The sequence below is a fragment of the Pelodiscus sinensis genome, chromosome 3 (genome assembly GCF_052426305.1).
Source record: "Pelodiscus sinensis isolate ZL-2025 chromosome 3, ASM5242630v1, whole genome shotgun sequence".
NCBI lineage: Eukaryota > Metazoa > Chordata > Testudines > Trionychidae > Pelodiscus > Pelodiscus sinensis.
The window spans coordinates 186,794,926-186,817,974 of NC_143054.1; the positions used below are offsets into that span (position 1 = coordinate 186,794,926).

Sequence of the window (23,049 nt, forward strand, 5' to 3'; positions counted from 1 at the left end):
TTTTTTCTTTTAAAGCAAGCAGTCTAGATGCGGTTCTTTTGAAAAAAAAAAACTAAACCCTTTTTTGAAAGAACCCGTAAACCTCAATTTTTGAGGAAGAAGGTTCTTTAGACCTGGTTCTTTTAGAAAAAAGAAACCCTTTTTTCGAGTCTGCTTGCTTTTTCAAAAAAAACTTTTGAAAAAGCGATCGAAAAAGATATGCAAATTCCCACCACATTTGCATATCTTTTCAAAAGTAAAACATAGTCTAGACATGCCCCCACAGCGAAAAAACAGTTGTCCTGACATTAAGAGTTGAGTCATGATCATCTTACATTACTCAATATCAATCAGAATTTTGCATTAATATGGCGATAGGATTTGCCCTTAAGAGTGTTACCTGACTGTTCAAGATGATGCATTTGAACCAAAAACATCATTTCGCCCAAGCAGTTATCAAAGCTGCAATCTGGACCAAGTTCTATTTGAGAAATCCACACTGCTATGGATATCAGGGGAAGAGTTGGAAAAACACACCTCTAGAAAATATTCAGGGGATTACTTTTGACCAAAATGAAGAGCATGTGTAATTAGAATAAACCATCCAAGTAAATGACACCACGAGATAACAGTTTCATGTTTTATTCTTATTAAAAGTTCATTATCAAATTGGCACAACAGATAAAAATATATTTGTGGTGAACAATACATATTATTGCCAGATTATTTCATGCATACTCCTTTTTAAAATCTGAATGTAATTTACATAGAGCTGCCTGCTGCTTTAGTCTCCAATCCACTATTACTGCAGAATGGGAAGGCTGTGCTTTCTAATGGTTCTATTCAAATACGTACTGCTGGCAAGAAATAGTCCCCTACTCATAGTTTAAAGTAAATTTAGAAGAATAAACTACACCTATAAACTGATGCACAAACTTTGTATGTTTCATATCAGAATAATAGGACTGCAACACAGAAGATAGAAAAATCTTCTTTCCTTTGGACCTATTGTCACCAAAGTAAAAAAAGAATGTTGTCATTGACTTCAAAAGAAGTATAATGCAGCAGTGTACTGTGAGACAGCTCCAAGAGATCTAGCAATAGAAATTAGAGAATACAGGTAGTCCCCGGGTTACATGGATCTGACTTACATCGGATCCCTACTTACAAACAGGGTGGGGCAACCCCGCACTAGCTGCTTCCCCCCAGCAGACCAGGGAGACGCGGAGCAGCTTTTCTCAGCGGACACCTCAGATTGAGGATAAAGGACTGAGGTGTGGGAGAATAAAACTGAGCTCTGGAGAAATGTTTGGCTAGATTTTCCCCTACAATATGTACCAGTTCCGACTTACATACAGATTCAACTTAAGAACAAACCTACAGTCCCTATCTTGTACATAACCCGGGGACTGCCTGTAAATGCAAGAGTGTTATTTTGATGTTGCACACCTTGCTGATTGTCATAAAGCAGACAACCCCTAATTATACTAATTGGGAGGAGCTCAGAGGGTGTATCAAAGCAAAACAAAGTATGTCTTCCACTTTTTTTCCCATTTGGGTTGGACCAAGTTATGATACAACTTTTCTAATTAACTGTGTAGCTGAGCTTGGAATCTAAACCTTTTCTTTAACACATCACACAATTGCACAAGTTGCACAGCCCAATTTTCAAACTAATCACTGAAAACAGTTTAACCAAGCAGAAAAATATACACCTCTCACCAAGGAGTAATCTTCCTAATTATGAAAAAAAACAAAAACAGGGAATTCATTGCTAGAATGTAGTTTGTCTCAGGAAATTAGAGTCTGAAATATCTGTGCTCTTTAAAAAGCAGTGGGAGGAGGAGATACCTACATTCTGCCTTGAGATGCGTGTATGCAAATTGACTTACAGGGCCAGGTCCTCAACTGGTGTAATTGGTAAAGCTTTATTAAAGTCATGCCTATGTATACACCAGCTGAGGAGCTAGTTCATGTGTTTTAAGGAGCTCAGCACACATAGCCAAGGTCAGAATTTGCACTATGAGCCAGAGTCTGAGGTCACTTACAATGATGAAATACTAATGATTTCAGCAAAATGTCCCTTGATTTTTATCTATGAGAGAGCAGAAGCAGGCCCTATGGTGCTGCAGTTCTCTGTATAGAAAAGTCAGTGTCACTGACCAAAATGATTCAGGTACCATGCACTACGGGCCTGCTCCTGCAGCCATTTGGCACATGGTGCATCCCTGGATTACAATGGGAGACCCATGCACAGAGCAGCTACAGGCCTATGTCACATGTACCATATGATTGTCAGCATTACAGAATACTGCAATAGCATGGCTACCATGCTTTGTTCCCCTCCCTTATAATTTACCTTCGGTCCCTGTTCCAAAAAAAGGAAGCTAGGAATTTAAGTCAAGTCAGATCTTCCTAACTTAACTAACCAAGCTGTCTTCAGCTTGCGGGCAAGATGCATGAATTACAGCAAACATACCTCTCAGACAACTCAGCTGAACTCAGTGTCTTATGCTTTGGCTGGCTGTAATAGAGAACTTAAACTCAGTCTTGGAGCTCACACTCTTGTTAGCTTTGCAATACAGTAGACTACCACTGTGCCATTAGAAAGCTAGTGCAATGACTACATAGCTCTCATTTCTTCCTTTTGCCTAATTTTAAATAATGGAAGATAAAATTTCATCCCCCCCCACACTCTCCTACACAGTAAGGGTAATCAACAAAATCTTTGGACCTGCCTCTCCACTCAGTGGTACCAGCTTCATTTCAGCATTGATCTCAGTGGCGTTATTGAGTTACATAAAACTGGCATAACCATGGTGAATCTCTCACTTTAGTTTCCAAGCTGAGCAGCACTTGTACACGTCCCATGCAGTATGTTCAAAATAGTCCGCACACAAGATGCTTGCTTCAAGCAGACTTTACACTGAACTGTGTTAGTGACACTGTGTATTTTTCACAGGCTGGCTAAGGAGAAAAGAGGAAATTTAACATCTCACACATAATCTGGAGGTTCACTTATACAATGCGAGAATAAAATGTTCTTCTGGTTTAGTGCAAATATCTTTAACTGTGACATAGCAAAAGAAGACATTTGGTAACATTTTAAACAGTTTAGCAGAGAAAAAGTATGTCTGAAGTATTTTCAGAAAAACTCTCTACATAATGCTGAAGTATTTCAAGGCTCTTGTTTCTGAGTAGGCAGCATTCTTGGATTTAAAATATAGCAATGAAGTCCGGTTAGGTTTTAACACTGCCGATTCCGAAAGTAACACTATGGATTTTAAAGCTATACTAGTTAAGAGGATGCCATCCACTCCTATTGGTGTTTAATCACATAGGGTTTTATTCATTCAATAGTGGATTCCTCTCACCCTAACAACTGACGGCAACAGGTGGAAATTTATAAAATAAATTACAGAGAAATGTCTCTCAAGCAGATTATTAATCTGCTTGCCCCAACAGGTCAACTCAGCACCCAAAAGCTCCTACTGAGAACAATATAAGCTGATGGTAGTGGAACTCTTTGGAAACCTTGGTCCCACTGGGACGTGCTTTGAGAGCCATGCCCACAGAGGCTGTATACTAGATCATCCAGCACATCAATGGACTAAAATTAGAGACAGGTTTAATCACAACTCGCAGAGCTGAAGAACCTCCAAATTCTAAGGAAACACAAATGCAGACAAGCTTTGCAGCACAGTCCCATCTCTAACAGGCACTGTTTTTTTCCTATGACACCACATAAGAGGCTGTTGATGTATTGGGCTCTGAAGCTTTTGAACAGTATGGCCTGATTCTTGTCTGATTTTCATAACACATCAATTAGCTAAGAGTAGCTCTTCACTGGAATTAGCTGGTATAAATCCAGCGTATGCGAAATCAGAATCTGGCCCTTTTTTACATTCCATTTTCAGTCTTGTTTGATTCTTTACACCCTGGAACTGCCCATGTGGTGGTGGTGGGGAGGCAAAGGCTTCCAAGAATCTATCAAACAGTCTAACAGGCAGGAAGCTGTAACTGGGACCTTCTGCAGGTTTCTTTGACATCAAAGTCTGCAGATCTTTATGCTATGTTTCGTCAAAACATATTATCAATATTTGTGATCTTCCCTCTGGTATGAGTTCAGAAGCAGGCCCATACACTGTAAACTAGGAGAATGGCTATTGAAGTCAATGGAATTAAATTAAGCAAGACTAGAATCAGGCCCTACTAGTCTTTTCCTTCAACAGAAAAGTTCTGTATGTTGTAACAAGGGACCTGAATGACGTTCAGAGCCATAAAACAGTAACTTATAAAGAGCTGGTATAGCACAAAGAACCACCTAAAGGGTGGGATAATTGGACGGGCCACATCATGGGGTCTGCTGATTCTTGCAAAGCACCAGTCAGGAGCATGTGTTTAAAGTTCACCTTTGGCCTCTCATCTTGCTGCTAGTCTGTACAGCACTAGTGCTGGGTTACAGCAGTCTGGGGGCTGCTATAACTTATACCAGCTGCAAACAGTCTGTTGAAAACAGAGATCAGCTTAGCATCGTGGCAACCCAACCAAGTCCCTTGTTCCCAGTTGTATAAACAATGGGGAGGAAAAGCGGCATAAGAGCATCTACACAGGTTCTATGCTATCCTCAGATTGTTCTTTTTTTGACGATAGGCCAATTAAATGAGCATTATGACTGGTTTCTGCTGGTGATGTAGCACAAAGGTTTAGAGACTGCCCCTAAGTGGTCAAGATTGAGAAAATCCTGGATTATCCTAACATCTTCCTAAGCATGATTCATCTTCTCCCTGCATGTACCTTGGAACTATAAACCGTTTCAACGCTGGAGAATAATCCAGAGGTTTCATGTAAAACCTTCTTTTCCTAAGATTTTATTTTTAAGAATATATTTTTGTACTGAACCACAGCCAGCATTCTTAACACATTTGAAAATGACACAGTCATTTCAATACTTATGTATCATGTAAAACTGATAAAAAACAAAGCAAGACAAGAACATTTCATATCGAGAATCAACCTGCAGTACACAGTCCAATTTACATATAAAGTCACACACCAGAAAGAAAAAAAAAGTCACCCTGAAAATAACATTTAGGCTCTGGTTTAAATTGGGGGAGGGGGGAGGTTTGTTAGGAATCTCAGAAATTCAAAGTTAAGGCTAAAACTCCATCTTCAACTTGCACTATATGGCTAGGGGCCCAGTCCTGATCTCACTTGCACTAGTAAACGCATAGCCTTTAACAGAGTTACTTTTCATTTACATTTGTGCAAGTTATGAATCAGACCTCGGTTTTTAGCTCATATGGGGTCTCATCCTATGGTCACTGAAGTCAACAAAAGGACTCCTACTGACTTTAATAAGTTTTGGGTCAGGGCCATAGTTGGGATCTTAGCTCACTGCCTTCCTGACCGAGAGTCAGATTAGCTCAAAGTGAGGGCAAAATGAACTGATGGACAACTAGTGTTGTGTCCTTAACTCTGGATGTTCCACTTTTGGTTGGCTTAAACAAGATCTTTACTATAAGTTTAACATAGCTCAGAAATTTTTCTTCCTTTTTTAAAAAAAAATGTTGTGCTACTAAAAAGCTTTTAAAATACATGTCTTAAAAATTGTCAAACATTTATTACACGGACTAGAACATCCCCAAATGACTTGTTGTTCTAGTCCATTCATGCATACATCCAAAGAAAAAATGTATTGAGTCCTAAAGAAACTATGAAAAGTTACTGTGTTCATTCATAGTGTAGAGAGGTTACAGTGTTTAGAGAGCTATAGCTAATATTTAAAAAGTTATTTGGAAAAAAATTTACTCATGTGCAATAGCTGATTTTTAAGTGCTAATGATTTGGCTGTCCACACTATTTTAAATTTTAATATCAAAGACCAAATTCTGCTCTTGAATGTGAGCAGAAAATTTTCCCCTTATTATAATGGGCACTAGCCTTTCAGGAACAGAACAAAATTAAATTCTGCAGGCTAAATTTCAGAAAGCACTACTAAACCTAGAAACTTTCTATATAAGTTAAAAAAAATCGCTTTAGCTCAGACTTAACATTTCTAGCTAAAACAAACATCTATAGTGAATACATGAGAAGATCCCCTCCCTTTCTGGGTCTAGAGGGCACAATTATAGCATGTAACTGACCATTCCGCAAGACACAGATAGTGCTTCAATAATGATATTTTAAATTACCCAAAGAACCCAAGACATTTGTACATTCAAAATGCACATACTTTGCTGTTCTTAAAGTGTCAGCAACATTGTTCATTTTTACTAAGATTACATACAGCAAGGAGTATAAATAAACTATGGGTAAGCGTCAAGAACTGTATACCATTCTATTGTGCAAAAACTCGTAACAATCTACATTCTATGCAAATACCCTGGCTAAAATATACAGGCCAAATCCTGAAGCCCTTATTCAGTTTTTGCATGACCTTGGGCCAACTCCTCCACTGGCATAAGTCAGCCTAATTCCACTGAAGTTAATGGAACTATGCTGATTTACATAAGCTGAGGATCTGCCCCTTTATTCGACAAAAGTCACAGAAATCAGTAAGAACTGTGCTCAACTAAAAGACTGATCATGAGTTACGACCCACTGAAGTCAAGAGGAGTTTTGCCATGGATTGAAACGAGACAGGATCAGGCCCTGGATAAGGGGTTTAGCATTTGGCCTTCTAGTGTGCTATACTAATCCACTTCAGTGCAGAAATTATATTTGCAAAAGGATTGTTGTAATTACAGATCAATAGCTGGTTTTAGCACTTGTTCCAGAAATTGCCTTTCTGTGAGAAGGTTAATAGCTGCTGCAACTTACGGATTTGGAGAGATTTACAGACTTGTCATTCTAATTTGATTATCTTGCATGGAGGGGCTATTCTGTTTGGAGAAAAATGGCTCAGTGTCTATAAGTCAACAGCTTTCTTCATTCGGATAAATATCAGTTCAACTCATTAACGTATTCTTTACTGCACACAGGAAAGAAACAGTGAAGCTTGCCTATAATAGCTGTGTCCAAATGCAGCCGTCACTGATCTTCCAGACAGAAGATGGCACCTGAGCCAGTTGGGAATCTACAGGTTTCACCAGGTCAGCCAAGCTTAGTAAGTTGAAGATCTCCATTTATCTTTATTGTGTCAATTGCTGACAATGTTTCAACACGATGGTAAAAATCAAAAAGCTGATGTCCGTCCACAAATATTCTAAACCGTGGGTGCTCACAAAGTATCTCAACCTGTAAAAAATAAAAAATGGTGAACCGGGTTCACAGTATAACGGGGGCTGCTTCGTTTCACGTAAGAACGGCCATACTGGGTCAGACCAAAGGTCCACCCAGCCCAGCATCCTGTCTGCCAACAGTGGTCAATATCAAGAGCCCCAGAGGGAGTGAACTGAACAGGTAATGATCACACTATCTCCACCCTCTGACAAACAGAGGCTAGGGACACCATTCCTTACCCATCCTGGCTAATAACCATTAATGGACTTAACCTCCATGAATATATCTAGTTTTCTTTTAAACCCTTTTTAGTCCTAGCCTTCACAACCTCCTCAGGCAAGGAGTTCCACAGGTTGACGATGCGTTGTGTGAAGAACTTCCTTTTATTTGTTTTAAACCTGCTGCCCATTAATTTCATTTGGTGGCCCCTAGTTCTTATATTATGGGAACAAGTAAATAACTTTTTCTTATTCACTTTCTCCACACCACATGATTTTATATACCTCTATCATACCCCCCCCTTAGCCTCCTCTTTTCCAAGCTGAAAAGTTCTAGTCTCTTTAATCTCTCCTCATATGGGACCCATTCCAAACCCCTAATCATTTTAGTTGCCCTTCTCTGAACCTTTTCTAAGCCAGTATATCTTTTTTGAGATGAGGAGACCACATCTGTACGCAGTATTCAAGATGTGGGTGTACCATGGATTTATATAAGGGCAATAAGATAGTCTCCGTCTTATTCTCTATCCCTTTAATGATTCCTAACATCCTGTTTGCTTTTTTGACTGCTGCTGCACACAGTGTGGACATCTATCCATGATAACTCCAAGATCTCTTTCCTGATTAGTTGTAGCTAAATTAGCCCCCCATCATATTGAACGTATAGATGGGGTTATTTTTTCCAATGTGCATTACATTACATTTATTCACATTAAATTTCATTTGTCATTTTGTTGCCCAATCACTTAGTTTTGTGAGATCTTCTTGAAGTTCTTCACAGTCTGCTTTGGTCTTAACGATCTTGACCATCACAGGGCACAAACGTCACTTTACATCAGTGGTTTTCAATTTTTTTTTCTCATGACCCAGTTAAAAATTGTTGATGCCCAAGACCCACCATAATCTGATTAGAGTGTGAGCTCTGAGGGGAGGGGGGAAAAGTATGAGCACTTTGGGGCATAAGAGGGGGCTCTGGCTTTGCAGGGGTCTATGGTAGGGCAGGAGGGACTTATGTTGAGTGGCTCCTGGTCAGCAGTGGGGGTGCTAAGGCAGCTTCCTGCCTCTCCTGGCACCGCAGACCATGCTGCACCCCAGAAGCAGCCAGCAGCAGGTTCCCAGCTAATAGGAGTGCTGAGCTAGTGCTCATGACAGGGGAACTCCCCTCCTCCCACCTAGGAACTGGCCCTATTGCTGGCTGCTTCTGGGGCACAGCGCAGTTTGTGGTACCAGGACAGACAGGTAGCTGCCTTAGCACCCCCCACCGATCACCTCATCCCCCTGCAGCAACGAGACCCAGTGCCCAACATTCCACAACCGAGTACTGGGTCGTGACCTATAGTCTGAAAGCCACTACTTTATATGATAACTGTTGGCCTTTTTATTACTCAAGTTCCATGTACCAATGAGGGTAGAGGCCAAATGCTGCATTCCATTACTCTCCTAGATCACTGGGAAGTAGATCAGAAGCATATTGGATCCCAGTCCTATTGCTCTGCACACTGGAGTTCCAGTGAGTGTTTCCAGTTTCAAATATTGGCAGTAGTTACATGTAACTAAGGAGGGATAGCTCATGCCTCCAAAATCACCTGTGGATTACTATTCCCGCCTGGGCAAGATAAGAAGGGAAGTTGCCTCCACAGCACTGCCCCTCCCTAAGACTCTCTGGGTGTTGAAATTCATAATAGGAGAGAGATTAGGGACTGGCTAGGCAGGAGCAGGTAGAGGATGGTACAATATTGGGTGCGCCTGAGGTCAGGGAAGGATGCACATTATCTCCCCCTACAGCCCCATGGAGACTTCTTGAAAAGTTGATGAAGTCTAGGGCTGTATCCTTATTATGCACAGCCTTGCCCATGAGGACTACTCAGGGACTCCCTAATCTAGCTGCAGTCAGTGGGGGTCTCTGGTAACTAAGCGCTATCAGAGCCATATTGCCAGGAAGCAGAGATGTGAGATTGCTCAAGGCACATAGCGTGTACATACGATCCCAGCCATCACAGATCCCTGGAGAGACTCCCTTCTGAAAGGGGATCCTTGCTAAGACGATGTGATCTGATCCAGAGTAAATCCAGTTATTTCCAACTACTAAACCAGAATATGAGTGACATGGGTCTAAATGCTACTTTCAGATCCTCATGCTCCTTTTCCTTTGATTTTAATGGGTGTTGTATGCAAGTATCCAAGGGTAGAATTTAACTGATAATAGATACCATTGACCAATTGCATATAATCACAAATAGGACTTTGTCATGAAAGCATTTGTTCAGCTTCCACACTGCTGAAGATGCAATTTCCAGACTACCGTGGACAACCCTAAGATGGTAACTGGTCTTTTTTTCTCTCACTTGAATTGAATTGGCAGAAGAATCTACTAATTATCTTCACTTATTTACAGAGGGGTGATTTAAAAAAGTGATTAGGAGCGAGAAAAACACCCCTGTCTTAGGGGCAGGATGGATTAGGAGGGTTTGACAGCTGGTAGAAGGCTGATATTTGTAGCAGTGATGGCCAACCAAGACTACTGAGTGGGCCACATGAGCGGCTTTCCTTCATCTCAGCGGGCTGCATGACAAGAGATGGGCAACCTGTGGTCCACGCACCCCCTTTCTGCTCCCCTCCCCCACACGCCTCTTGTGCATTGATTGGGCCCCATACTTCTTACTCTTCCCCCTCCCTCCCAGAGCATGAATAGCTGTAAACAGCTGATTCAAAGTGTTCAAACTCTGAGAGGGAGGGGGAGGAGTGAGGACAGAGCGTGAATCAGCGGATTCATGGCACTCCAAAAGTGCTAGGAGGAAGAGGGAGGAGTAGGAAGTGTGGGGCTCCAGTGCGCACGAGGTGCATGCGGGAGGGGGGCAGACAGAAAGTGTGCAGCCCACAGGCCACAAGTTGCCCACCACTGTTGTATAGCCTATATGGGAAAATATTCTCTATCTGCAAATACCAGCATATGTATGAATCCACACAACTTCTGACCCATACTTTAATGCCTCTAGGTCTGTTAGTCATTATCTCAACAGAATAAATTCTTGTGCCTTAATGTCATTTCTGAACATGCACACAAATACGTGCCGCACTAACAAATCAAGTCATGCCAGCCAGATACAACGTATATTGCTCTGTTGTTGGTACTCACCTTAAATGGCTGGTCTGGAATAAATGGAAAGTAAGGAATTGATGATTGTTCTTCACCCCATTCGCCAGATACACAAGAGTTTCTGAGGAACTGTTTGTCTGTAAATACAGCTTTCAGTTCAATGGCTACATCCGCACGAGGATCCTCCGATTCCCCACATGTCAGACTGATGTCAAAGCTGAAACAGGAATGAAACTGCTCTCACTTATCAAGAAAGACAAACAAATCCAAACTGCAGCACGCCTGATTTCTAATTCCATTCAGCAAGCAACTCGGAACTGGGAATGGGAAACAGCTAGTCCCAAAAGCTGAGAAAGGGACCATGATGCAACCTACACTCAGCTCTTATATTTATTCTCTAAACTGTGATCTCCTTTACTGCAAGTGAAATGTTGGAAAACAAGGACACTTTTAAGAAATGCCCCTTCTATGGGTCAAAGGAGAAATCAGCGCTCTCTGTTTATAATCGCTGATAAAAATAGCCGTCTTCAGAAATGATGGATGTTTTTTGGGCAAATTCTTGTCGTGGGAACGTAGTATTTTCATAGAGCTGTTTGCTGGGAAAAATGCAGACATGACTGGAGCAGCCCTGCCAGCAAGACGCCAGATCTGCCTCTGTGTTATTACCTCTCGGGGTTGAGATCCACCATGCCCATAATTAAGATCTTCTTTCCTGGCCTCATTCCTCCTCTGATGTGTCCACAAAATGGGACGATCTGGAAAAAGAACAGGAGGGAATCAGAGGGAGGCGGCCTCCAGCTGGAAAGACTGGGTCAAATCCAGGCCACAAACACAAGTATAGGGGGAGGTAAGCAAGTCAAAAATCATTTACCAGCCGTGGAAAATAGAGATCTGCTTGCACTGGGGAGCCCAAGGAGTTGTTTAAATGCCCGTCCTCTATTTTCTAAAGACAAAACAAAACACCAAGTGAGACAGAGAAACCACGGCTCCCCCTGTGCCTGCATTCCCCAGCTTGCCCGCGAGTGGGAAGGTCTGCAGCAAGTAGCCGCTTGGGGCGGGCTCTGCAGCCTGCCCATTTCATTGCCAGTCACCTCCTCAGGACGGTGCATGTTCCGAGCTCCCTTGCAAAACAAAGCGGGGGGCTCCTGCTCTCCGACGGCGAGTCTCTGAACTTCCCGGCAAGCGGGGCACCATTCACACGCGACACGGAGCGGTGCACACAGGCTGCCCTCCGCCCCGCGCCGTACCCAGCCGCTGCCTGCAGACGCATTCGCCCGCCGCGACCTGGCCCCGCCACCTGGGGACAGGGCGGACTAAAGGCCCCGCACACGGCGGTGGGCGGCCCCCTCCCTCCTTCAGAGCCCAGACCCTGCCTGGCCACAGCGCTCCCCTAACCCGCAGCCAGCCCCATTCCCGGCGGCTTTGCGGCACCAGCCCCCGGCTCTGCTGCAGCCCCCGCTGGGGCTGCGCCCAGGTGCGCTGGAGACCCGCTCCTCGGTGCCTGGCGCCCGGCCGCTCGGTGCCAAGGGCGGCGGGCAGGAGACGGGCCACTCACCAGCGCCTCCCGCTCCACCACGGATCCCGCCATCTTGTTGAATCGGTGCAGTTGCGCGGGGCTGGATCAGCTGCAGGGGGGGCCGCGGCTCAGCCGGAGCGGACCCGGCCGGGAGAGGGGCGGGGGCTGGACGCTGGACCCAGGCAGCAACCAGACAGGGGAACTGGAAGCGAAAGCTGCGGCGCCGCGCCAGGCAGGCGGCATATAAAGCCCTGCCCGGGCCGTGGGGCAGCCCCGCAGGGCAGGGTGGGGAGGCGGCGAGGTTGTTGCAGCTTGTCCCGCTGGCAGGTTGGGCTTGACGCACAGGCAGGGAGAGGAGGCTGCCGGGGACAATGCTGCCAGCGGGGAAGGGAGGGGGGCGCCCGCGGGCGGCAATTCCGAGGCTTCCCGCCTAGGGTCCTATGGAGGGGGGGGGGGGGCTCTTGGGGCAGCTCCTCACGGAGAGAGGGGCCTGGATTATTTCACGTCGCCAGGGATGTGGGCCCCGCCCCCAATTCCCTTTGTCCCCTGGGCTTCTCCCAAGCCAACACCCCGAAACTAAATGCCCTTCCCCCCCCCCTTGTGTGCCACATCTCAGCCCGGGCTTGGGCCAGAAGTACCCCCCCCCAATAACCCGCCCCGGTCCAAACGCTCCTCAACCTTCAGGGGGCTTGGAATCTGGGATTCAGATGTGGTGGCTTCTGCCATTCTCCCAGCTCTGCTCCTTGGCGTTGGAGAGACACAGCTCTGTCTCCATCATATTCCCTGCGCCAAGAATTCTCGGCTCCAGAGCGAATCCAAGACCTGGCTTTGCATTTGTTGGCCACCCCAGCATCTAAAACAGCGCGAACTGAGTCACGGGTTGGCCCCTTTCTGGTTCTTCTGGCAGAAGATGTTCTGGTGACCAGATGTTTGCTCTCTGGGATCATGCTGTCCCTGGCTGTAGAGCTTGGTAGAAGGCAAGACCCCGAGATCTTACTTTTTTCTTGCTTTGCCTGTACTTGCTCTGAATCGGCTCCCAGGGCAGGAGGGGTTGGAAGCTGAGGTTTCTGAACATCAGGAGCAACCTGCCATTTCATTTGAACAACTTGATACATTTTATTTTCAAATGGTTGGCTTCACAATTGGGTGGCTCAGTTACAGAACCATTAGACCCCTCTAATGATCCCACTCTCTGTTTATGGGCCCCTACAGATCTGTGCTGACAGAGAGGGGAGATGTAATGCAGGCAATAAGACACCTCCTTGCCTTTTTTTACATTCCCAGATTTTGGGCACCAATCTTGCTTCTGTGGAAGTCAGTGTTCAAGCTGTTGACTTTAGTGGGAGCAGGAACTGGTTCTGATAAGTAGGTTAGGTCTTTTTCTGAGACAGATTAATTTATTGTTTGTTTACATTTTTATTTTTGTTTATACTTATTTTGAGGGTATTTTTTGTCTCGATTCAAAATTATTCTAAGATCCACTGTGCCTTTGTAAAAGTGCATCCCTGCCAAATAAATATTTGTTGCTACATTTTTTTACATTCCACAGTCAAGGGCTTTTAAGTAATTTTATAGATCAATGGCCTGATCTTTCAGATCTTATGGAGGCAAAATTCTCATTGAATGGTAAGGGGATCTGCAGGATTAGGCCCTCACTGTGTATTTGATGCTACAAAGTATTAGATAATTTACTATTCTCTTACCTGTGTCTTATAGCAAGTGTTTTGAATTCTTCCTTACAAATATAATGACATAAGCTAATTGAGTGACTCAGAAGGGCGTTTATTGCTTATTTTAGAGGCCCAAATAGCTAACACCTACTCACATGGAGAGTTCTTGCTTGCAGAATATGATGCTGTAAGGGAGTCCTAGCACCACAAAATAAAATCTCTTGAACCCATTCTGTTCTGTTGTACTAGTACAAATCTGCAGAACGGAGACCTTAATGCTGCTGCATCTATGTGAACAACAGAATTACAAAGCTACCCCTTGACTAAGGAAATCACAATCCCTAGGGTTCGTCCCGTTTGGCAAGATTTTGCGCAAAAGTAGTTCCTTTTGCGCAAAAACTTGCCAGCTGTCTACACTGGCCGCTTGAATTTGCGCAAGAGCACTGACTTTGTAATGTACAAAATCAGTGCTTCTTGCGCAAATACTTTCACGCTCCCGCTCGGGAAAAAGCCCTCTTGCGCAAGAATACGTGTGCAAGAGGGCCAGTGTAGACAGGGAAGAACTGTTTTGCGCAAAAAAGCCCCGATGGCTAAAATGGCGATTGGGGCTTTCTTGCGCAAAATCGCGTCTAGACTGGCCACGGATGCTTTTGCGCAAAAGCACTTTTTGCGCAAAAGCATCCGTGCCAATCTAGACGTGCTTTTGCGGAAATACTTTTAACGGAAAAACTTTTCCATTAAAAATATTTCTGCAAAATCTTGCCAGTCTAGACGCACCCCCTAGTGTCTTGTGACTATTAGAATTCACTATATTTAATTACAGAATGATACATTTCCTATTTGTGACAGTGTGGTAACTACATTATTCATGAACTCAGTGCTTTACTGGGATTTAAAGAGGTCTCTCATGTTCCCCCACCTCACCCTTTAGGACAGATGAATGTGGACTGATGAACCTAATTTCTGCAGGGAGCATAATGAACAGTGTGACATAGTGGCCTGAAGCAAGGTCTACACAATGGGAGAAAGTCAATCTAAGATACACAACTCCAGCTGTGTATAGTGGAGTCGAAGTACCTTAGGTTGAATTTCCACAGCATCCCCACTCTGGGAAGTTGAAGAGAGAAACTCTTCCATTGATTTCCCTTATTTCTCACCACCATGTGGCATGCATGAGTGGATGGGCAATATCAGTGGTTGATTTAGCGGGTCCTTACTAGACCTAATAAAGTGAACCCTGGGAGATTGATCTTCTGATAAGTGGAGACAAGCCCTGAGTGTGGGACTTTTCCTGTTCTATTCAGGTTCTTATGCTACTCCCATCATCATGGTCTCAGAGTGGCTGGCTTGGAGTCAGGAGACCTGACTGTGGTGATTCCGGCTGTGGTGTGTGACCTTGGGCAAGTCACTTCACTTTTCTATGCCTCAACTTTCCCATCTGTAAAACTGGGTTGATAACATTTACCTCCCTTCCTCCTCACAGAGGTATTATTAATATTAATTAGTTTGTGAAGTGCTGAGTGAGTGCTATGTTGTACTACTAATTGGGTTTTGGATACCATAGGCCCCTGGGAAATACATAAAGTGGCTATATAATATTCACTCTGTCTACATCTTCATTCACATCAAGTTATCAAGATTTTATTAGGAATAAGCTAATTGTGCAAATTCTAAATCGTTGGACCAACATTTTCAATAATGGCTAATGATTTGGGGAGGTTTTCTTTTCTGAATGCTCAGTTTGACACCTGGGGCTTGATTTTCAGAGATCCTTAGTACCTGCCGTCAACAACAGGCACTCAGCACTGCTGAAGATCATACTTGAGGCTTCCCAAGTGTGGCTGGCACAGTCTGGGGTAAAGAATCAGGAAGTCATAATGGGCTGACCAAATCTCAGTGCAGAAGCAAATCTGCCCCAGTTTGTTCAGCTATGCACGTTCACCACTTAGAAAAACACTTTCCTCAAAATCATGTTAGGAAATCGAACTCCTACATGGTTTGGCAACATGATGCCATCGTACATTAAAAATTATTGACTTTGTGGTTTAAGTTGAATAATCACAAGATATCACAAAGAAGATTTTCTAAGCAGGAAGTAGTCTTATAGTTTTGTCAGTCTTTATGTGATGCTGGTCTTTACTCTCAGTTATGCCAATGCAGATGCATTGTCTCCATGAGGGTTTGTGCCAGTCTGTCTAAGAGTAGAAATTGATCTGAAGATTTTAATTTTGTTCAATGGATCAGAGACTCCCATTCAAGATCACATTGTATATGAGGAGTTCTTCCGTGCAATATTTCACTCCCTTCCAAATTGCCCCCTTTACAGAGGGAGACCCTTGTAAAAAAGATTCAGGGTAGCTGACTTAAAATCATTTGAGCAAATCATCGAGGCAAACTTTAAAAGGGGTCAGTTCTAGTAGGAAGTGTGGTCATTATTACATCTTTAAAAAAATTGAACTAAATCTTTCAATCCTGAATAATTAAATAATAAAACTTGGCCCTCCTAGCTTCTTTGCGCTCCATTTGTTTTGGCTTGTTTACCCCAAAGACACAGAATAAATGCAGCATTTGTTCTCTTGGGCCTGGAAGGATTTGGTTTAAACAACGTGTACTGTGAGGTGGTAATGAAGGAGCAAATTCCCTACATTTTTAGGCAGAAGGACTTGATAGTCTGTACTTTTGCTTTCCAACACACATTCTCTTCCCTGACACAGTGCCCCATGAAAACTTTGCAAGGCATGCTTCATGTGTCATACAGGGCTGGAGTGAAACAGTGCCAGATGAGGGAGCCACACAAGAAACCTTACCCCCTTGTGCTGCTGGGCAGAGGCTTCCTGCAGAAGCAGGGACTGTTTTGCCCCTATTTCTCCTTCTGGGAAGCAAGACACCAAGGAAGAAGCAAGATTCTGGCCTCACCCCCTTCTAACCAGCATTTGGTGTTGACACAGCATACTTGTGCTTGTGTGCTTGTGCTTTCCATGTTTGTGCTCCACTTGTGCACACGAAGAAGCCCTACGGAGAGTATGCCTAGGGTTGCCAGATGGTTTCAACAAAAATACCAGACACACTGGACATGACATCACAATCTACATTCCATCTTATTTAGAAAATACCAGACATTTATAGTTTCTCATTTATAGTTTCTCAATTTGTTTCCCGAACAGAAAGCTCAAATATTGGGCTGTCCGGTTCAAAACCGGACACCTGGAAACCTACGTATGGCTGCTTGAGACACAATCTCCCTGCAGCTCATCCTGGAATCATGTAACACCCCCTCTACACAGGGCTGTGGTGTAAATACTGCAATCTAGCCCATAATGTTCTTCTGAGCCAAGTCTGCCCCCCTTACACGAGCAGTGCCATTAACTCCATGGAAAAGGGACCTGGCAGATGTGTGGACAGACCCTTGTGTCTGTGTGCAGCCCCACTGGCTCCAATGAAGCTCTGCACACAGACACAAGGGTCTAACCTCGCCGACTTGAGTGCAACAATGAAGCGAGGGAAGGAGGATGTGGCCCCCAACTAGCTGCAGTATGGAGAAGGGAGAAGTGAATTCTTCTTGGCCAGTAGGCAAGAAAGACAGGTGGGAAGTGGCATGGTGGGAATAAAACTCAGGAACATTTAGCAACCCTTTAGCCCAGCCACCAAGGCTATTGCTGGGGGCCTGTGAACCTGCACATTAGTATCATCCGAAGTGCCACTCCCCTAGCTGATTTCAAGAAGCGTATCTAATTTTTAGAGGCCCTTCACTGAAAAGGAATGCAGCATGATTACAATTTTGGTGTGGCATCATTATCTCTCACCTCACTACACCTGACACGACTGTGTTCACTGACAGGTTTACAGACTGGTGTTGTGGTTTTTATGAAATTGCCATCAAGATATGAGGTGTCTGCCGGTTTCATAGAAGCTTTGCCTGGTTTCAGGGTGGAAAGGACCTAGGGTCCCTGCTTAGGAACTTTTTAGAACACCTGAGCAATGAGTAAGCAGATACATGAGGCAGTATGACAACATGCTTTACTCATATAAGCAAACCGTGGCTGGAGCCAAACCTTTTAATAATTTTTCCATGTGAATCAGTCCAGAAGAAAGGCTGCTTTTTAGAATGACAGTAAGGCTCTCATGGTATCATTATCCATCTCTTGGGGTCCCTGGCTTTTCTTCCACAGCTTTGTAACTCAGCCCTTGTAAACCAGATGTGGCTGAGCTCTTCTACCAGAGAGAGGTTTCACAGACCATATATAATTCTGGGTAAATATAGGTTGTCTGTGCGGGTGTGCCAGTTGGGGGAGGGGGAAAGGTATTTCCCTTTTGCTTTGTGTAGGGATTGGGAACAGTCCAAGGGCCTGTGTGCAAGATGCATAAGCTCTTGTGGAGCTCTTGTGTTGTCACAGTGCTAAGACTTCCAAAAGTGGAAGGGACTTGGGGAAGAGTCTTTGATCTTGCCTTCCAATAATGCAGGATGTCAGTAGGGTTGTCAGATGATTTAACCAAAAATACCCCCCCCCCCCAAAAAAAAACCACTGGGGAAAAAATTCTGTCGAGGGGAAAAAAAGAGGGGGAGACCAAAGTTGTTAAATAAAATAAAAATAAAACAGCATTAAAACAGCATGGCCCCTTTCAGAGTGCGTGCAGAGTCAGAATAGGGATAAGAGCAGGATAAGAGAAGGTGAGCACTAAGACCCAGGGGAGGCATTGCTTCCCCTTGGTCTTTAGGCTTTTTGCCAGTAGCCATTTTGTTTTCTTGATCAAGTCAGAACGCAGCTTTCCTGCAGAACCAGTTAAGCAGAAGGGTTGGGGGCGTCGGGGGCTGGGCCCAGTTGCCGAGTGTGTTGTAGGATTGCCAAGTATCTGGTATTTTTGTCTCCTGGCCAGGAAAAAAAAATCAGAAAATACCGGACTTTTTAGGTGTCCAGTATTTTCTGAATTTTTTACTGGATAGGAGGTGAAAATACTGGACTGTCCTTGTCAATACTGGACACCTGGCAAGCCTAGATGTCAGGCCAAGACTGGGTTTTCCGAGAGGACATGGGTCCCAACTTTTCCACATTTTGTGGTAGCCATGGCTAGGGAAAATATGTTCTTATTAACCCAGTCTGCACCAAAGGAAAATACATATCAGATCTGTGTGCAGAAGGTCATCAAACTCTCTCTCAGACACAACCCACTCTAGGCCCTACTGTGACAGGGCAAATCCTCGCCTGTTCTTCTGCACCCATCAAAGTGCTGCTCAGTTTTCTGCAGTACTGATTGAGGAGGCTGTTCCTCCTGTCATGCCTTTGATCTCCTGGGAAATCCTTATTGGCAACTGAGGCTAACTCCTGCCATTCCTCATTCATCTACCTATATACACTCCAAACAGTGGGCTAATTAAGGAAGGACAGCAACTGGTTGTAAGAAAAGAATGGAAGATCCTGCATCTCCCGCAAGTGCTCTGGCAGTAATAGACTTTCACGTATTAGGATGAACAGGAGAGTACATAGGTACACAGTGTGTCAGCGTGGGTAAGTAAGAGAGAGATTTCTAACAAGCTATTGAGTCAGCATCCATTAGTAATGTATTTGCCATGTTCACAGTGGTCAATGAAAATGTCTTGCCTGGATTATAAAAAGTCTCAGGTCTGGTTTTGATAGAGTTTCTGGGTCTGTTGTAGCTAGCATAGGTTATAGGTGAGTTCAATGACCATTAGACTTTCTGTATCACACAAGCCATATAATATCATTCACTTACTGCTGTACTGAGCCCAACAACCTGTGTTTGACTAAAGCATATCTTTCTGAAAGGCATCTGGTCTTGATTTGAAGACTTCAGGAGATGCAGAATCCACTGTGTGTTAGTATGGAAGGCATAAAAGATATCCAATCTTTGTATAATTATTGAGCAGAAATTTGCCGTCAGAGCTTAGTCACATGTATTCACGACACTGGTAGGATGGTGATGTCTTTTGGGGACTGTACATTGCTGTAAAGTGGCCTTCATGTGTCTATTTTCCACTGGGCCGAAGAGCATCAAGGTGTTGCTCCAGAAGGAGAATGTGTGCTGTCGAAGGGCCCTGGAACCTAGTTCTATTCCTTGGGTCTTTCCTGTTGTACTGGTGCCTCGCTGGAGTGTACTGGAATGAGCAGTCCTGATCCCAAGCAGCTGATGCTTGCAGGGAGAGGCAGTGCAGGGAGGCCCACCCAGAGGAACAGAGAGGGGGGCATGAGAGGGCACCCCATTTAGCAATTCAAAAGTTGCTGAGGGTGCAGGGGAGGTGCACCTCCTGGATACTACCATGAGTCACCTGTGGTCCTGACCTTGTATTATCCGGGCCCAATTCTCCTTGTTCTTGAGCTGTTTCAGTTACATGAGGGTTTGTTTACAGGGGATACTCAGGGTAGTTAACTTAAAGGTGATTAGTTATACTGCATTAAATCCCTGTGTGGATACTGTCAGTCAGAATTAAAGTGTCCTTGATTCAGTTCAGCTTAATTCACTTCCAATTCACTTGTAGAACTGGATGATAAATGAGGCACACCCGCTAGGAATTTTCAGTACCAGGTGAAGTCATGGTCCATCCTGTGTCCCATAGTGTCCAGCACCAAGCGCTTCAGAGAAAGTGCTGTTTGCTTCATTTTTTTCATCTTGGTAAGCAGCATTGTAAGAACTTAGATGGGAGCATAATTACTGTTCCTCAGGACCGGGGGTTCCCAAACCTCTTCCGTGTGTCATGATTGAGGTGAAGTGGATAAGTGACCTCTCCACACATCACATACCATGTGGTGTGAACACAGACACACCCTCCCATGCTCACTTCTACGCAATACAACTGATGAAGCAGCAGAACAAACAGTTCAGGATGGGTATTTAATATAGCTGTCTATTGTCACACGTTAACTGTGTTCCTTTTTGACAGTAATAAAGGAGTCCAGGATCCACCCCTGCAACTGCTGTTTGTTTTTCATCCTTGGCTGACATATTATTTATACAGAGTGGCTTGTAATTTCAGATTAAAAGCATCATTTATTTCACGCTATGAACTTTTCCTGTTGCTCACTGAAATGTTTTGGCATGCGTATTGCCTCGTGGGTTCACAGTTTCCTCATGTGCGTGGTAGAGCAAACAGCCTTGGAAACTCTCGCTGACTAGGACCAAACAAACTCCTACTTGAAGAGATGGGTCTGATGAATCATTTAAACACACATAGTGTTGATCCCCAGTTACAATACTCTTCAGTGTCCATTTGTATTGCAGAATATTTATAGAGCCTGCACAGTGTGTGATAAATAGAAGGCATTTTGATCAAGGCCATGTGTATAAATGTAAGTCAGATATGGGATTAGTTATCAGTTGAATAGCAGTCACATGCAGGGGGATTTTGGATCTTCAGTGTCCTCCTGCAACCACATCCATAACTTCCAAATGCATAGGGTAGGCAGAAGTGAGAGTTGCAAAGATGTGAGCAGAATCAGGAAATCCATAGGTTGTGGACTATATCTCTATGACCTCAAAGCAGATTTATTGTACTGTATTTCATTTGGGGCTTCCTTTCTAAAATACTGTGTAGCCATCTTTCCTGATTTCATCACTAGTCTCATGGTATTTGATCTCTTAAAGTCTTGTCTCCTGGAGTCATATTATTTCATGAGACTCTCAGCTTTTTAATTTTTTTAATGTAAGTTTTTGGCCATCATGGGTGTGGCAAAAAGCCTGAAAATGTGACAACCTAATGGGACAAAACCAAGAAGGCAGATAAAAAGAACTCAACATTTTTTTTAATTTAATGATTTTTAATCCAATCTCATACATTTTTGGGGCCTGACTGATGAATTTTGGATGCCTGAGTTTGGCAGTATCGTGTTGCAGCTAATGTAGTACTTGGAATTCAGATCCACCTTCATGTTTGTGAATTAATTGCTGTCTTATTAAGAATGTTGGCTGTTTGGTCAGTGAGTATTGAGAATAAAAATGAGTGCACATTGAAAAGCAAAAAGATCCTTTAGATTTAATAAGTGTATAAAAAAATCACCAGACTTGAAAGACAAAGAGAAAATTGCCTGTTCACACATACGTGCATTACAGTACAGGGCAACAGCATACAATTTGGGAGCTGAGCAATAAACTGCAATAAGGCTGTGGTTGTATAAAGTAGTTTAAATTGCTGTGTCTTTCTGGCATTCTCATGGCAGGTAAATTATGACCCAACATCAATTTTAAGGTGGCCCCATAGTACAATTTCCATTGTTAATATTGTGAGCAGGTGGTCTTGAAGGAAAAAGTATTTAAACAGCTTTAAAACTACACATACAATTCTCTTTCCTCCTGCTTTTTCTGAGGGATGTTTCACATGGTATCTTCTTAAAAGTGCCAAAGGCTCATTTTAAAATGAGACGCTTTTAAATTATTCTTTTTATTAATCGTGCCTTTTGGTTTTGTCTCAGGCCATGTCCACACGACAAAGTTTAGTGGATACAAGTTACTCTGACTTCCTTTGTATGTCACTTGGGCACATGCGTGCTTGGCTGCTTGTGTCAGCACAGTTCATACTTGGGATGTTAGCAAACGTTTATTTTTGTAAACATGAAACTGCTGAATTTTTCAACACTGATTTTTTCAGCAGTTACATGTTTACACACAGGAGGGCAGGCGCAAGAACCAGGGGCTCTCAAGCTGGGCGGCTGGCTCCCCCAGCTCCACCCCTTACTCCCAAGGCCCTACTCCTTCTGCCCCAGACCCTTCCCCTTCCAGGAGCACAGAGCTTCTCTCCCCCACATTGCCCAGAGACCAGGTGATCCTGTCAGCAACCCTGCAGCTACTGGGTCAGAAGGTGCAGGGTGAAAGATCATGGACACTGTTTAAATTAGATCTTGATTTATTTCTCACCTGAAGAAGTGGGTTGTGCCCACGAAAGCTCATGATACCATCTACATGTTTTGTGAGTTTCTAAGGTGCTGCTGAACTATTCGTTGTTTTTTTCTGTTACAGACTAACACGGCTACCTCTCTGAGACTTTCTCACAATGGGTACATGGTTTATAAAATGCCTTTGGGAATCCCTCAGGGGATTAAAATAGGGTAAACTAGCCAAAACTAAACTCCAAATTCCCCAAGTGAGAAGTGGGTCAACAGTATAATCCTGACTACACTACTGCTTGGGATGAAAGACATTAGGATGTTCAGTTGCGCATTGCTTAGATCTGAGTGACAAACCCACTTAGAAGATTAATGGAGTTGGGTGGCAGCTTTGGGGTTTTAGTCTCAGTAGCTAATGGGGTTCTTCTTGTCCGGTACTCACAAAGCCAATTTATCCAAATATCCCTAATCACTAAGGTTATGTCTACACTGCAGGCTTCTTGCACAAGAAGGT

At 43.7% G+C, this 23,049-nt stretch overlaps 1 protein-coding gene across 2 annotated transcripts; it reads right to left on the reverse strand.

Moving 5' to 3' along the window:
• Window positions 1-605: 605 nt before the first annotated feature.
• LGALSL (galectin like) lies at window positions 606-12,266 on the reverse strand. Of its 2 annotated transcripts, none has more exons than XM_006114080.5 (5): window positions 12,074-12,266; window positions 11,390-11,461; window positions 11,185-11,273; window positions 10,558-10,735; window positions 606-7,218 (listed from the first exon to the last, which is right to left on the reverse strand). In XM_006114080.5, the coding sequence occupies exons 1-5, from the start codon at window positions 12,104-12,106 to the stop codon at window positions 7,075-7,077; spliced, it is 516 nt and encodes a 171-aa protein (XP_006114142.1). In that variant the 5' UTR covers window positions 12,107-12,266; the 3' UTR covers window positions 606-7,074. The 2 variants fall into 2 exon arrangements, with proteins under 2 accessions (XP_006114142.1, XP_075781699.1); XM_075925584.2 differs by lacking the exon at window positions 12,074-12,266 and adding an exon at window positions 11,610-11,846.
• Between the last annotated feature and the right edge of the window lie 10,783 nt (window positions 12,267-23,049).